Here is a 12236-nt window from a genome sequence, read left to right as displayed (position 1 = left end):
TTCACCCTTGTGCCGCTAAAATGTTCACCGCCGATCACACTTTCTCAATCAAATACATAAATATTTGTTTAAGCATATCTTCCAAAATATTCATCGCGATAAAGTTGAACAATTGGCACTAAAAGTTTATTTATTTATTTATTTATTTTTTGGTTAGATTTCAATCTTGGTTTTCCTATCTACGGTGAACATGTGTCAGAGGTAGCCATGCAATGTTGCAATATAAAGCAAGAAACCACTCTGTGGTGAAGTCCACGAAATATCCAACCTCTTAAGCAAAACTCAAAAAATGTCATCATTTTGTTTTAGAAGATGGAACTCACTTTATTTATACTCGTTTTGGTGGTTGGATACTCATACTAGTCTAAAATCCTAGTCTGCATTTTAATCATAAGCTTCATCTGCTCTTTCAACTTTTTTTTCTAAGCTTTCAAAGATTATAATTACCATTGTTGATAATTTGTAGTGCCAACAAACATACCCGTGGCGGGTGGGTGTCATGAATCATCACCTTTGTTTCTTTCTAGCCATTTCCGTCATCACTCATTGGCTTTTCGTCAATTGGTTTTGACTTTTGACATTTCTGCCTCACCCATATCACTGACAGATACCTATTCTCCTCACAAGTCTTCAAACCTCAAATATTGTTTTTTAATTACGAAATGAAGATTTAACAATTTCCTATTTTAAAAGTACTGTATCCAGAAATTCCATTTATTAAATAGAAAGCCACCTTTATTATTATATTTCACATCTCATATATTAAATATTATGTGTCTACTTGAATATAAGTCAGAAATCTTTTTTACAATTTCTTTTTATTAAAAATAAAGTTATTTTTAGTAAGTAAATTCTCCAAAACATTTCTTAACTTATATTCAAACAAATTTTATTTCAAATTGTCTTAAAAGTATTTTTGTCAAATTATACTCATCTCTTAAATAAAATTTTGCTAGATTTTTAGACTTTATCACTCCGTTTGGTGGGTATGACAAATAGCTGAAGGGAAAGGAAAAGAAAAAGATACGATTACAAAGGAACTCATGCTTACGATAAAATAAAACAAAATCCCCCTTTTCGTAAACAAGTAAACATTGGAAGAAAGAAAAAAATTTGATAAGTATCACACTAAAATCTATTTCTTCCAATTTAAAAAGGAAAATATCATTAATGACTACAACATATACAAATAAAGCTATATTCTATTTTTATTTAGAAATATTTATATCATTTTTTAAATATATTACTTTCTTTCCTCACTTTTTCCTATTCTTTTCTCTTCTACCAAACTACTAAACACACAATTTATTTTCTACTCTTATTCTCTTCTCACTTTCTTTCATTCATCTTTCTTTTATAAACCAAACAAAAACACATAATTAAATTTCCCTTAGTTTTTATAACAATCTTTCTTGTCAATACATCTCATGCATTTATAAGAATTATGCGAGATCAAAATAATATCTTAAGAGAGAGAGAGGGGGGAAGATATCGAGTATCATTTGTATAGATAAATTATGATGATACTCTGTAATTTCTTAAAATATTTCTACATTTTTAACATCTATTGTAACCCCACTTACAAAAATATACGATATATACTTCTTAAACAATAGGAACACACGGAATAATGTATTTCAAACAATTAAAAGAGATTTCAGTACATCTTGAAAAGGCAAAAGATTGGGTGAAATTTCAAAAAATCAACAAGAGTATCAATATGATTTGCCCTAATTTAATTAAAACCGAAAGAAATAAAAGCGTGATTTGTCTTTTTTATAAACAGTAAAGCCATTGGAATTTTCCGTCACTGTAAACTCGTCATTTAAAAGGTGTCCCGTAATATAATAGCTTTCGGTACCTCATTTTCGTAATATCTACAATACGCAAAAACAACTGACAATTTCAAGTAAATAAAACCTAAAATTTGGTACTTGACATGGTGACTGGAGACCTTTGATGCTGCTTGCGGTATAAACAAAGTGTTTGGTTTATAATTTACATATTGGAAATCCAAAATGCTTGACCATATAGAGCCCTGATCTCTCAGAATTTTTTTATTATTATAGAAATATGCCTGTCACACCACCTTTGTCCTTGAAAAGAGATTATTAATATTTTTAAGCTACAAAATCAAAATGAATAGCAATTATGCCGAAACAATACTAATACAGAAAGAAAGCAACAAGGAAATTCCAATGACCTTTTCAACTTTAAACATTATGACCACAAGCATGAAACACGCATGCGGATCTTTTTATTTTTTTTTCCCAAATTAAATGCAATTTAATATTCCCCTCGTAAGAAGATGCAATATGAAACCTTCCAGGAAATATGCATCTAAGAATTTAAGGAACAATAGAAAACACTATCTTACTGTCTTTATTCACGTCACAATGTCACTACAAATTTGTTATGTATACGGTACACTAAAAACTGCTTAACTTCACCAAAAATTTAAATTTAAGTAAATAGACATTTGCAGAAACCACAAAGAACAAATTGTCAGTTTGAATTCATTATGTCAGTAGTTTATAGAAAATCAAAGCTAAAGTAGTATTATACATGTACCAAAATTTGTACCACTGAAGTTATGTCTGCCACTATTCTGCTGCTTAGGATATAGCCTGTAGAAAACTAACTCGCAATCCATCATCTTCCACTAACTGCACAAAATTGCTATACATCATGTCCAAGGATAAATCTTTAAAAAACTAGTTGTTTCAAGGATAAACAAAACTCACCTCAAAGTTATATTGCAGAAGTCTAAGTCTTCAGTCCAAATGATCATTAAAGCGAATAATTCTTCTGATGAAAGGTTTTTCCCGGCAATAGCTAAAAGAGAAAGAAAAGTAAAGTATATTAACTAAAAAAGGAAACGAGAAAAAAAATCGTAATAACACAAGATCTTAGAAGGAAAAAAAAAAGTAAATAAAGGAAATAAGAATATACATCACATATGATGACACACAGAAGCAACCCAGCCCAACGGAGAGATGGATCATAAATGATGGCCAGAAATTATCTCGGTCCAGAAATACATTCTCAGAAATGAAAGTGATTATGCCCGAAAGAAATAGAATTATCCATCCTGACGGCAAGCATCCACTGAAAGAAAATGAGGAAGATCCCTGTGGAGTAAAAATATGAAATCCAGGGTCAGAACTAGCATCAAATTACAGTTGGCCAAATCAAAGCTAATAGTCATACCTGGAAGTAACTCTTTATGAATGTAGCAGAGTATAAAATCCTCAAGGTCATATCTTTTTAATCGAGTCAAGTAACCATAGAGAATATTTTTCTTTTCTACTAAAGATGCAAATTAAATATGGAAATCGAAGGTTGTATTGATAGGGAACACATAAAATTCTTGGGAGATTAACGTAGAGAACATTTGTAGAAATCCTACAGTATCTTATTGGTAAATTAGTAATAGTTGAACTAATAATGACACAGATTTTAGCAGCTTATACAGAAGTATCTAGGTTACCGAGTCTAACTGTAAAAAACAAATTGGTATGCTGTCAGCATTACTTGTCTAGGCAAAACATAAGACTCGGGAGCAAGCTATCGGACAATACAGCAGCCATTTGATTTAACGTGTCTATGTCTCCATTATAGAACATAGAGATCATATAAATATGTAGCAACCATAAATTTTCTCATTACCTAGGCACAGTTTTCAAATTTCAATCACCATAATCAAGAGCTGGAAAGCCAATGACAATAACAGAATACACAAATTCCTAATCATTGCTCCTCACAGTCACAAAATCTTCATAGTGATGCTATTGAGCTGCATTTAGATGCAAGATTCAAAAAAGAAAAGGAATTCAATCCAGCACGTTGATAAATATCAATAATTACAGTAGTAAAATACACAATTAAACCAAGAGATAGAATATTTCCTTTATTTGATTCTCCCTTTCAATTTTTTTTTCATCTATTTGGTGATGAATGCCCTTCAATTTCCCTCATAATCTCTTTCGCATTTAGATCATAATTTTCTTTGAACTTTCATTTGGATCAATAGGTTATAAATAATAACTGAAATGTTTGAGCATCCACATGGCTTTCCATAAGGAAAAAACAAATGTAAATTGTGAAACAGCATGAAATAAATAACTGTGAGGGATAGAAAGGATACTGAGAGAATTTGCCATAATCAAGCCAACTGCCCCAGCTAACCTTATTAACAGGACATTCAAAACTATATAGATCAAAGAGAATATAAGTAGTGAATCATTTGAACGCTTGAGTTGGCTCTCTGATGCAACTGCATGCATAAAGGATTCAGAGGTACCTGAAGCAAGGAAAGAAACATTATCATAATGAAAATTTGATCCACTAGCTAGCTAGTCAAGGAAAGCAAGTAAATGTAAAATGAGTATTGGATTAAAACTACTTATTTCAGTCAGACTCTAATGGTTCAGAGAACTTTGCTATCAACAGGTATTAGACATTCAAGTAAATCACACCTACAAGCTGCAGCACTACTAATTGAACAATTTGACTTGGAATAAAAAAATTATAATGCATTATATTGGCTAACTAACGGTCTTCCTTAGTGTATAACATATGTAAGTAGGTTTCTCACTTCACTCCAGCCATACCCACCCAAATTTAAACATACCCCCTAACCCCCTCAAAAAAAAAAAAAAAAACAAAAAGAAACCCCTCTTCCTACATCATGACCCACTTCTCTCCAAGTAACCCACTAATTGACTAAGTAAGGCTTTGTTGATAAATTTCTCCTTAAACACTAATAGGAGAAGAAAATAATAAAGTAAAATAAATTGACCTTCCCACATAAGTTAAAATCAACTTGTGCATTATTTTAACTTCTCCAAAAACTAAGGTGCATAAGTTGATTTTAGTTGGAGAAGTTCAATGAATTTTACCTTTTTATTTTCTTCTCTTACAAGCTTTACGGAGAAATTTATCCAAATAGGATCTGACTACTAATAAAGCTTATCTAACGCATTTACCAATTCCTATTAAATTTTGAAAATAGTGCCCCCATAAAACATTGTATGTAAAATATTTAGATTTTATGAAGAATAATAAACATGAGATGTTATGATTGTAACTGCAAATGATCAATGTACTTATGGAATAAAAAAAATGAGCAAGACGCAAGGTAAATTACCATTCATGGCCAAAACAATGACATAAAAGCAATAATAGCGGAGGGCAGTTGATGCTTCTCCATCACTCCATTTTTCACCATATAACAATCTAATGAGTGAATAAGAATAACTTGGACCAAATGCCATAAAAACCAGGCCTGCAAAACATTAAGTTGGATATGATATCTCAAAAGAAACAATAAAATATACAATTTAAGGCAAAACATGTCCAAAACATCTCTTCCTGAGTGGAAAAAATAAAGCTATTTACACAAAGTCTTGTAGCCACATCTCTTTACAACTGCATAAGTGGCTCAATTTGTGTTCGAGAGGAAACATTATGCAGGCCACCTAAACTCAGATGGAGTCATGAAGCTGAAAATAATTGTTGCTCGTGACTAAAAAAGTGTAGTTGTCATTAAAATTCTCAAAATTGTGCAAACTAGATATATGCCTGGAATAACATCCTCATTATGGGATCATCATCACTGTTTGTATCAAGTTATATGTCCACAAATGTCATTCACCAAGAAGACCACATTTTTTTTCAGTTTCTCATGAAAAGGCTTTAATGCACATTCCGATTCTATCTTGTTAGGTGTGTTCACTCAATACTCATCCAAGGAAAAGGATAACAATCTCATAAAGAGTTAGATTCTAGCTTTCTTTTATTCTTGTTTCTCACTTTTCAAAAAAGAAATTCATACATGGAAAAAAGAGGAACACACAGGTTTAAGTTTTCTTATTTCTGCAGAAGAGAAAAGAATGGTTCAGTACAGCATTTTACACCAAACTGAATATTAGGCAACGACACAACATAGCATCAAATATGGTTATTAAGTAATTTATGTCTAGATACAACTTAAGTGAACAATGCCGAGGAAGATTCAACACCGACATTTCTTAATTTTGCAACCTTTGCAGAACCATTGATCATACATAGTCAAACTAAGATAAAGGTAAATTTCCATCTTTCTTCATATAAGGACCAGAAATAATTTCTTGACTAAATAATAGGAACTAACAAATATGTATCCAGAAAAAAAAAATGAAATTAAATGAAAAGACATACCAATCAACAAAACTAACTTAAGGGATTCTGTCAAGTAGTTTCCCAATTTCTTGCTTTTTCCTGGATATTCTCCTGTCAGGAATGACCAAAACATATTTCAGTTTGTGATATTGAAAACCATTTCTCTATGGTTGTATGCCCAACAAAAAATATTAAATTTATTATTATATGAACAGAACTCTGCATGATATGCTTAGGACAGAAATTAGAAGTCTAGATAAAATATTCTTAACATAGTCATGAAATCATGACCAAGACCTTAATGTGTGTATCTAAAAGAATGTCATACATATGGAAATAGCTATATTTTGCCATGGTATATGATATAAGTTATATACTGCTAGCATATGTTGAGCCCGTCCCACTCTATTGTTTCATTAAGAAATTGACTTTGGTTGATCAATTTCTTAAAGCATTATAATTTATATATCTAAAAATATGAGAGGATTCATAGTTAAACCTAATAGACAAACACAACTACCCTGGCAAATGACGGAGAGAGAAATGGGGCAAATTAAGAATTACACCCTAAAAAGCAATATGCATTATGCAATATGAGGAAACAAAAGGAAGAAGCACAAGTAAAGTAGAAGCAAATAATAGTTAAGACATTCAGGTTTTCTGGTCCAAACATCAAGTAAACAAGAGAGAAATAGAACCTGAAGCAGACCTTGCAAATGTTGCATATGAACTTTCTTCAAAAGGTAAAAAGACAAGTCTCACCACTAAGCTACCTGAAAGGTGGTGATTTTTTACAAAAGACAAATGTGTTTAGGTAAGAAACATTTATCATGTTTCTAATGCAATTATATTTAGGACATAATAATTAAGCTTTCTGACACAAATTACCCAAACCAAATACCAACCTAATTTGTCCACCAGGCCATATACTGCTTGATTATATGGTGTATCCAACCATACAAGTACTATCTTTTCTCCTTCCTGAAGGATCAATTTTCGAAAGGATTGAAAGGTAAACAGTATACACATCTTGGACAGCTGCTGGTCAAAATCAATCACTTTTCCTTCTCTGCAAAATTTGTTACTTATAAATCGTACATTGATGATAAATGAGGAGACATCTAACAAAATTAAGTTGGGATATGATTTCCAGTTTCCAGTTTTCATAGCAAAGCACATTTAATATATCATGTATTACATCAGGAGAAAAACACAGCATCTTAACATGTAAAACAATCAGATGACAAGGTCAGTTGAGAATAGCATTATCTCAGCCGTAACAAAATAGAGGTAATATTATAAACATGAAATTAGACATGGGTCAACCTACAGCAAACTAGAGGCATATATCCACAAGAGAAACAAAAAAAACTTACCATGATCAATAAATTTTACAGGGTGTAGCATCTGGCAAACATTATCCCTCTGCAATTACCTCAGAAGATCAAGCCTATCATATTTCTAATTCTAAGCAAGCTTGTCAAATAACTGCTTAGAGTATCTTAGAGCAGAAAATTAATTTCCATGAAGTTAGCTAGAGCATAACCAACATAACTCCTAAAATATTAATCCTCTCCTTATGTGACTCTACCTAGTTCTAGTTTCATGGACAGTCAGAGTATTTATAATTTGCTTTGTCTTCTTTTGGAAGAGAAAATGATAAAAGTAACAGGTAACAACCATGTAGAGATATTTATGACAAAATAAAATAACTATACCTTAATGGAAAAAGGTATGAAGCCCTAAATTTTTGGAAAAGCAAAAGATAGCCCCAGTAACCGAAAAATATGCAGGCTCCATATGCAGACTGTGACAATGCAAATATGATTGATTTTTCCTGGAAATGGTCAATAAACTCTGAATCAGTTGCATTTACAAGGAGACATCTGTTAGAAATATAAAATATTTTTGGGTCTCCACCTAATAGCATAAGCTTATACACTATTGTCAAGAATCCAAAACATGTGTACATAACAGTCCCTTAGAAATTCTAGAAAAGAAGAAAACATCTATATCCAGACTGATTAATATTTTTAGTTTAGCAGTCTATTTCTCTATTTTCTACAACTTTTACTTTCTGTGATTTTTGTTGGTCATTGTATTACATGTCTGATTCATCTAAACAACCTTCAATTCACGAGATTCAAGAATGTAACAAATTATTTAATCAGCAAAAAAGAATATAGCCCTTGGTCTGATAGTCTCAATGTTCTGATATGTATTAACAAATGTTGGTAAACAAAAAAGAAAATCAACAGTCAACGGTAATTTGCTGAAACCACAAAAACTAGCAACATAGAAGTCAGTCCAAGAATTAATCTGTCATTAGCATGCTACAAGAATAACAGAGAATGCACTGACTATATGCTTGACGAAAAGGAAAGTAAAGATCAAAATCTATTGCTATGACTAAGCACTTACAATTCCAATTTGCTTCACAATTAGAAAATACATTGTCAAGCACCGCGACAAAGTAGCTACAGTCTCAACCATCAGCCGCAATTCAAGCAAGACCAAGTTCTGTGAAAGAATATACGCAGGCTCAGCTAAGAGCTCCAGAATGCATGCAAAACCTGGCATAACAAGTGAACTTCACTTGTAAAATCCCAAATTTTATGTCATCTGATATTTTGAGGAGTTATTTAAGGATATTTGGTTTTATATGTTTAGAAGGGAGATAAGATTATGGAAAAAATACTGAACCCATACAAGAAGAAGAAGAAGAAGAAGAAGAAGAAAAAAAAATGTATATAGATGACAAAAAGCTACATTAAATTACCATTTATCAAGATAGCTTGTCCATGTGGACTACAATAACTTATTTGTTGCCACCAGAAGACAAAAAGGCATACTACAATTGTAATAAATATTCCAAGTGGGAAACTCATCCACACTACTTTCATTAGCTTCACAACATCTCCCATTGAAGTGCCATCACTATAAAAAAAAAATGCATATAACAAATGAAGCTCGCTTGAGTGTAGGAACATCGAATTAAAAAAATCAATGAAAGAAATAAACCCTTTATTCACATTATTTGAATTATAATATTTTTGAAATACATAATATTCTAAACTATCAAAGAATTGAGAGACTCAATTCAACATTTTACTAGATCTTTCAACCAAACTATAAACAGATATGGCACTCACCTATTAAGCTGTAGCTTTAAATCTAACACAAGTCATTTTCTTATTTCTTTTGAAGCATGTTACAAAAAAGTAGCCCACAAACATAGAGCATACAAGCATAATCAAAGGGTGGCCAAAGAACTAGCAAACCCATCTTTATCAAGCACGGAAGAAGCCCAATTATTAAGAAGGATTTGAACGAAGAATTCAAATTAAACCAAAATAACTGTATGATAGGATCAAAAGATAAGAGGATATTATATAGAAAGAATCAAAAGAATAGAACAATATTATTGAAAACAGAACGGAAAATGGAGAGTAGAATTCTCTCCAAAGTTTTCCCCTTCACAAAGGATCTCTCCATTCACTCACAAACATGTCAAATACACTGAATGCCATCTCCCCAATCTGATTTCCCCTATTTATGTGACCAATACCTTCTAACTAACAAACCAGTCTAACTAATGCACTAACTGATAAACTGCTGTCCTTATTCGGTTCTCATTGTATATCTAACACTTGACAAAAAGTGTGGAGCACAATTTCTTTAATTTCTTATTCCTACCTAATAAAATTAGAAAAGCATAAGGGATCACCATTTCAGGTCCATCCGCAAGCATGCTCGTCGAAAGCCCTCCCGGCTAAGAAATAAAATGCATGTGACAAACAGTTGAAACTGCACTGCATAAAGCTGCATCAAAGAAAGGTGTCATGATGGTAAATCAATTTTTATCATAAGGCTTACAATGCAGCTTATAATGACACGAAAAACATAATGTACAAAAACTGACGCCCAAATAAAAAAATTTAAAACTAAAGCAGGAGGCAAAAGAGTAAATCAATTCCAAAAAAAATGAAAGGAGACAACACAACTATAAAACACATCTCTTAAGTTTGAAGTTGCAATTATGCACAGGGAAATAGAGCTAGCAATCAACATTAATCAGAGTCTAGAAAAACAGTTACCGCGTAGTCCTCTTCTGTAAGATGCCTCACAATCCATGTATTGAATATAAATGGAATCCCTCGTGACAAGAACTGAGTAGCTGGATTCATGATATTTGAAAAAACGCAAAATGGAAAGGGAAAATATCAAATCAGCTAACTCACATTGCAGGATATAAAGCTTTCTTAGTGAAAACCCAAATAAATAAACTTAAATTCAACTCCAGCGTAACTGAATTTTGAACGACATGTCAAATATATTTTAAACACGAAAATAATAACCTGACCTAATAGGTATTTGAAGGTGCGTGACAGATTAGTAGCCTCTTTGCCTTTAGACATCGGAACTGCGGAGATGAAAACGATTCTTCGATCAATTAGTCAGACACGTCATACGAGAGATTTGGCAATGTACGCATATTTTGACACTGAATGAAACAGAGTCAAATAAATACCTAGCTGGTTTGGTTTACTTACCGAGAACGCTGATCGTTCGTTCGCCAGACGGTGGAGGATGAAGAAGCGATTCAGTTGAATTCCAGCCACCGTGAGAGCGATAATTTGAACTGCACCTTCGGAACTCCCAAGCGTTTGATTATGGATCAAGTTTTGAGGAATAATATTAAATACTCAAGGTTTTAAAATAATTCAAGCGGCTTCATAGACTAATGCAGGATGAACCTTTTTTTTATTTTTTTTTAGAGAAACCTGCAGGATGAACTTGATTTATTCAGTTCATTATAAAATATCTTCTTATTTTTTTTCATTTTTTAGGAACATTAATATATAATATGATTTAATTTTATATGTCCTTGCCAATAATGAAATTCAAATATTATTATATATATGGAACTTAATTTGAAAAGTTGAGGCAAGGGAAGTGCCATAGAAAAGTTGCATTTCTCTCGTCAAGATGTATCAAAAACTAGAAAGAGAAAAATAAAAATCGTTGCAACTCACAATAGTATTGTTAAAAATAAAATAGTATTTTTCTTATCTTTTTCTTATATACATGAATTTATATAGAGATAGAAATGCTTTATTTTAAATTATTTTTACCTCTCTTTTTTTCTTTTTTCAATTTAAATAAATTATTAAAAAATTATCTATTTTTACTTTTTTTCTTATTTCCTCCTATTCACGTTCTTAGAAATGCTTTATTTTAAATTATTTTTACCTCTCCTTTCTTCCTTTTTCAATCTAAATAAACTATAAAAAAAATCATCATATTTTTACTTTTTTCTTATTTCCTCCTATTCATGTTCTTTTTATGTCTAAACATAACGTAAAAAAAATTACTATGATACTTTCAAAGATCGAGAGGTTTCAGGACATTTCCTTATGTAAACTCATAAAATCTAAAAAAATAACACTAATTTAATTATAAAATAAATAATTCAAATTATATTTATAAAATAAAAAGTAAGACAAAATTATAATGATTAAAATTATAAAATTTCAATAATGCTATAAAACATTAAAAAATTTTTTTAATAAATAATAGAAATAAAAAATTATTATAATATAGAAATTAAAAAATTTAAGGTAAAAAAACAAAAAATATACTTAAAAATTATTAAAATTAAACTATTTAAATATATAATAATATTATTACAAAAAAAAATTAAAACATATAAAATAAAAATAAAATAATTAAATAATTTAAAATAATGAAAGAATAAAATATCATAAATATTATATAAATTAATCTTAAAGTCTAAACATTTCTTGCCATATACTTAAAAAAATTATTAAAATTACAATATAGAAATTCAAAAATTTAAACTGAAAAAGACAAAAATATACTTAAAAAGTTATTAAAATTAAACTATTTAATATATAATAATATTATTACAAGTAAAATTAAAATATATAAAATAAAATGATTAAATAATTTAAAAAATAAAAGAATAAAATATCATAAATATTATTTAAATAAATTATTAAAAATATAAAATATAAAATAAAATTATAATTATAACTATACTGGTACTCCCT

The 12236-nt window shown here is 30.4% G+C and overlaps 1 protein-coding gene across 5 annotated transcripts; it reads right to left on the bottom strand.

The window, feature by feature from the left end:
• Window positions 1-2347: 2347 nt before the first annotated feature.
• Window positions 2348-10950, bottom strand: LOC109799155 (lipid transporter). 5 transcript variants are annotated; one of them, XM_083062217.1, is made up of 16 exons: window positions 10716-10950; window positions 10526-10585; window positions 10260-10339; window positions 9890-9984; window positions 8942-9099; window positions 8584-8735; window positions 7881-7999; window positions 7068-7231; window positions 6861-6935; window positions 6202-6273; window positions 5150-5287; window positions 4148-4303; window positions 3211-3263; window positions 2953-3131; window positions 2745-2835; window positions 2348-2679 (listed from the first exon to the last, which is right to left on the bottom strand). In XM_083062217.1, exons 2-15 carry the CDS (start codon window positions 10578-10580, stop codon window positions 2775-2777), a joined length of 1557 nt encoding a protein of 518 aa, XP_082918343.1. In that variant the 5' UTR covers window positions 10581-10585; window positions 10716-10950; the 3' UTR covers window positions 2348-2679; window positions 2745-2774. The 5 variants fall into 5 exon arrangements, with proteins under 5 accessions (XP_082918343.1, XP_082918341.1, XP_020215273.1 ...); XM_083062215.1 differs by having other exon boundaries at window positions 2348-2666; window positions 10694-10949; XM_020359684.3 differs by having other exon boundaries at window positions 2348-2666; window positions 10716-10948.
• Window positions 10951-12236: the final 1286 nt, after the last annotated feature.

Source organism: Cajanus cajan, chromosome 8 (assembly GCF_000230855.2).
Source record: "Cajanus cajan strain Asha chromosome 8, NIPB_CcT2T_4, whole genome shotgun sequence".
NCBI classification, from domain to species: Eukaryota; Viridiplantae; Streptophyta; class Magnoliopsida; order Fabales; family Fabaceae; genus Cajanus; species Cajanus cajan.
Note: the sequence above shows the minus strand (reverse complement) of the source record. Positions and strands in the feature narration are given on the sequence as shown.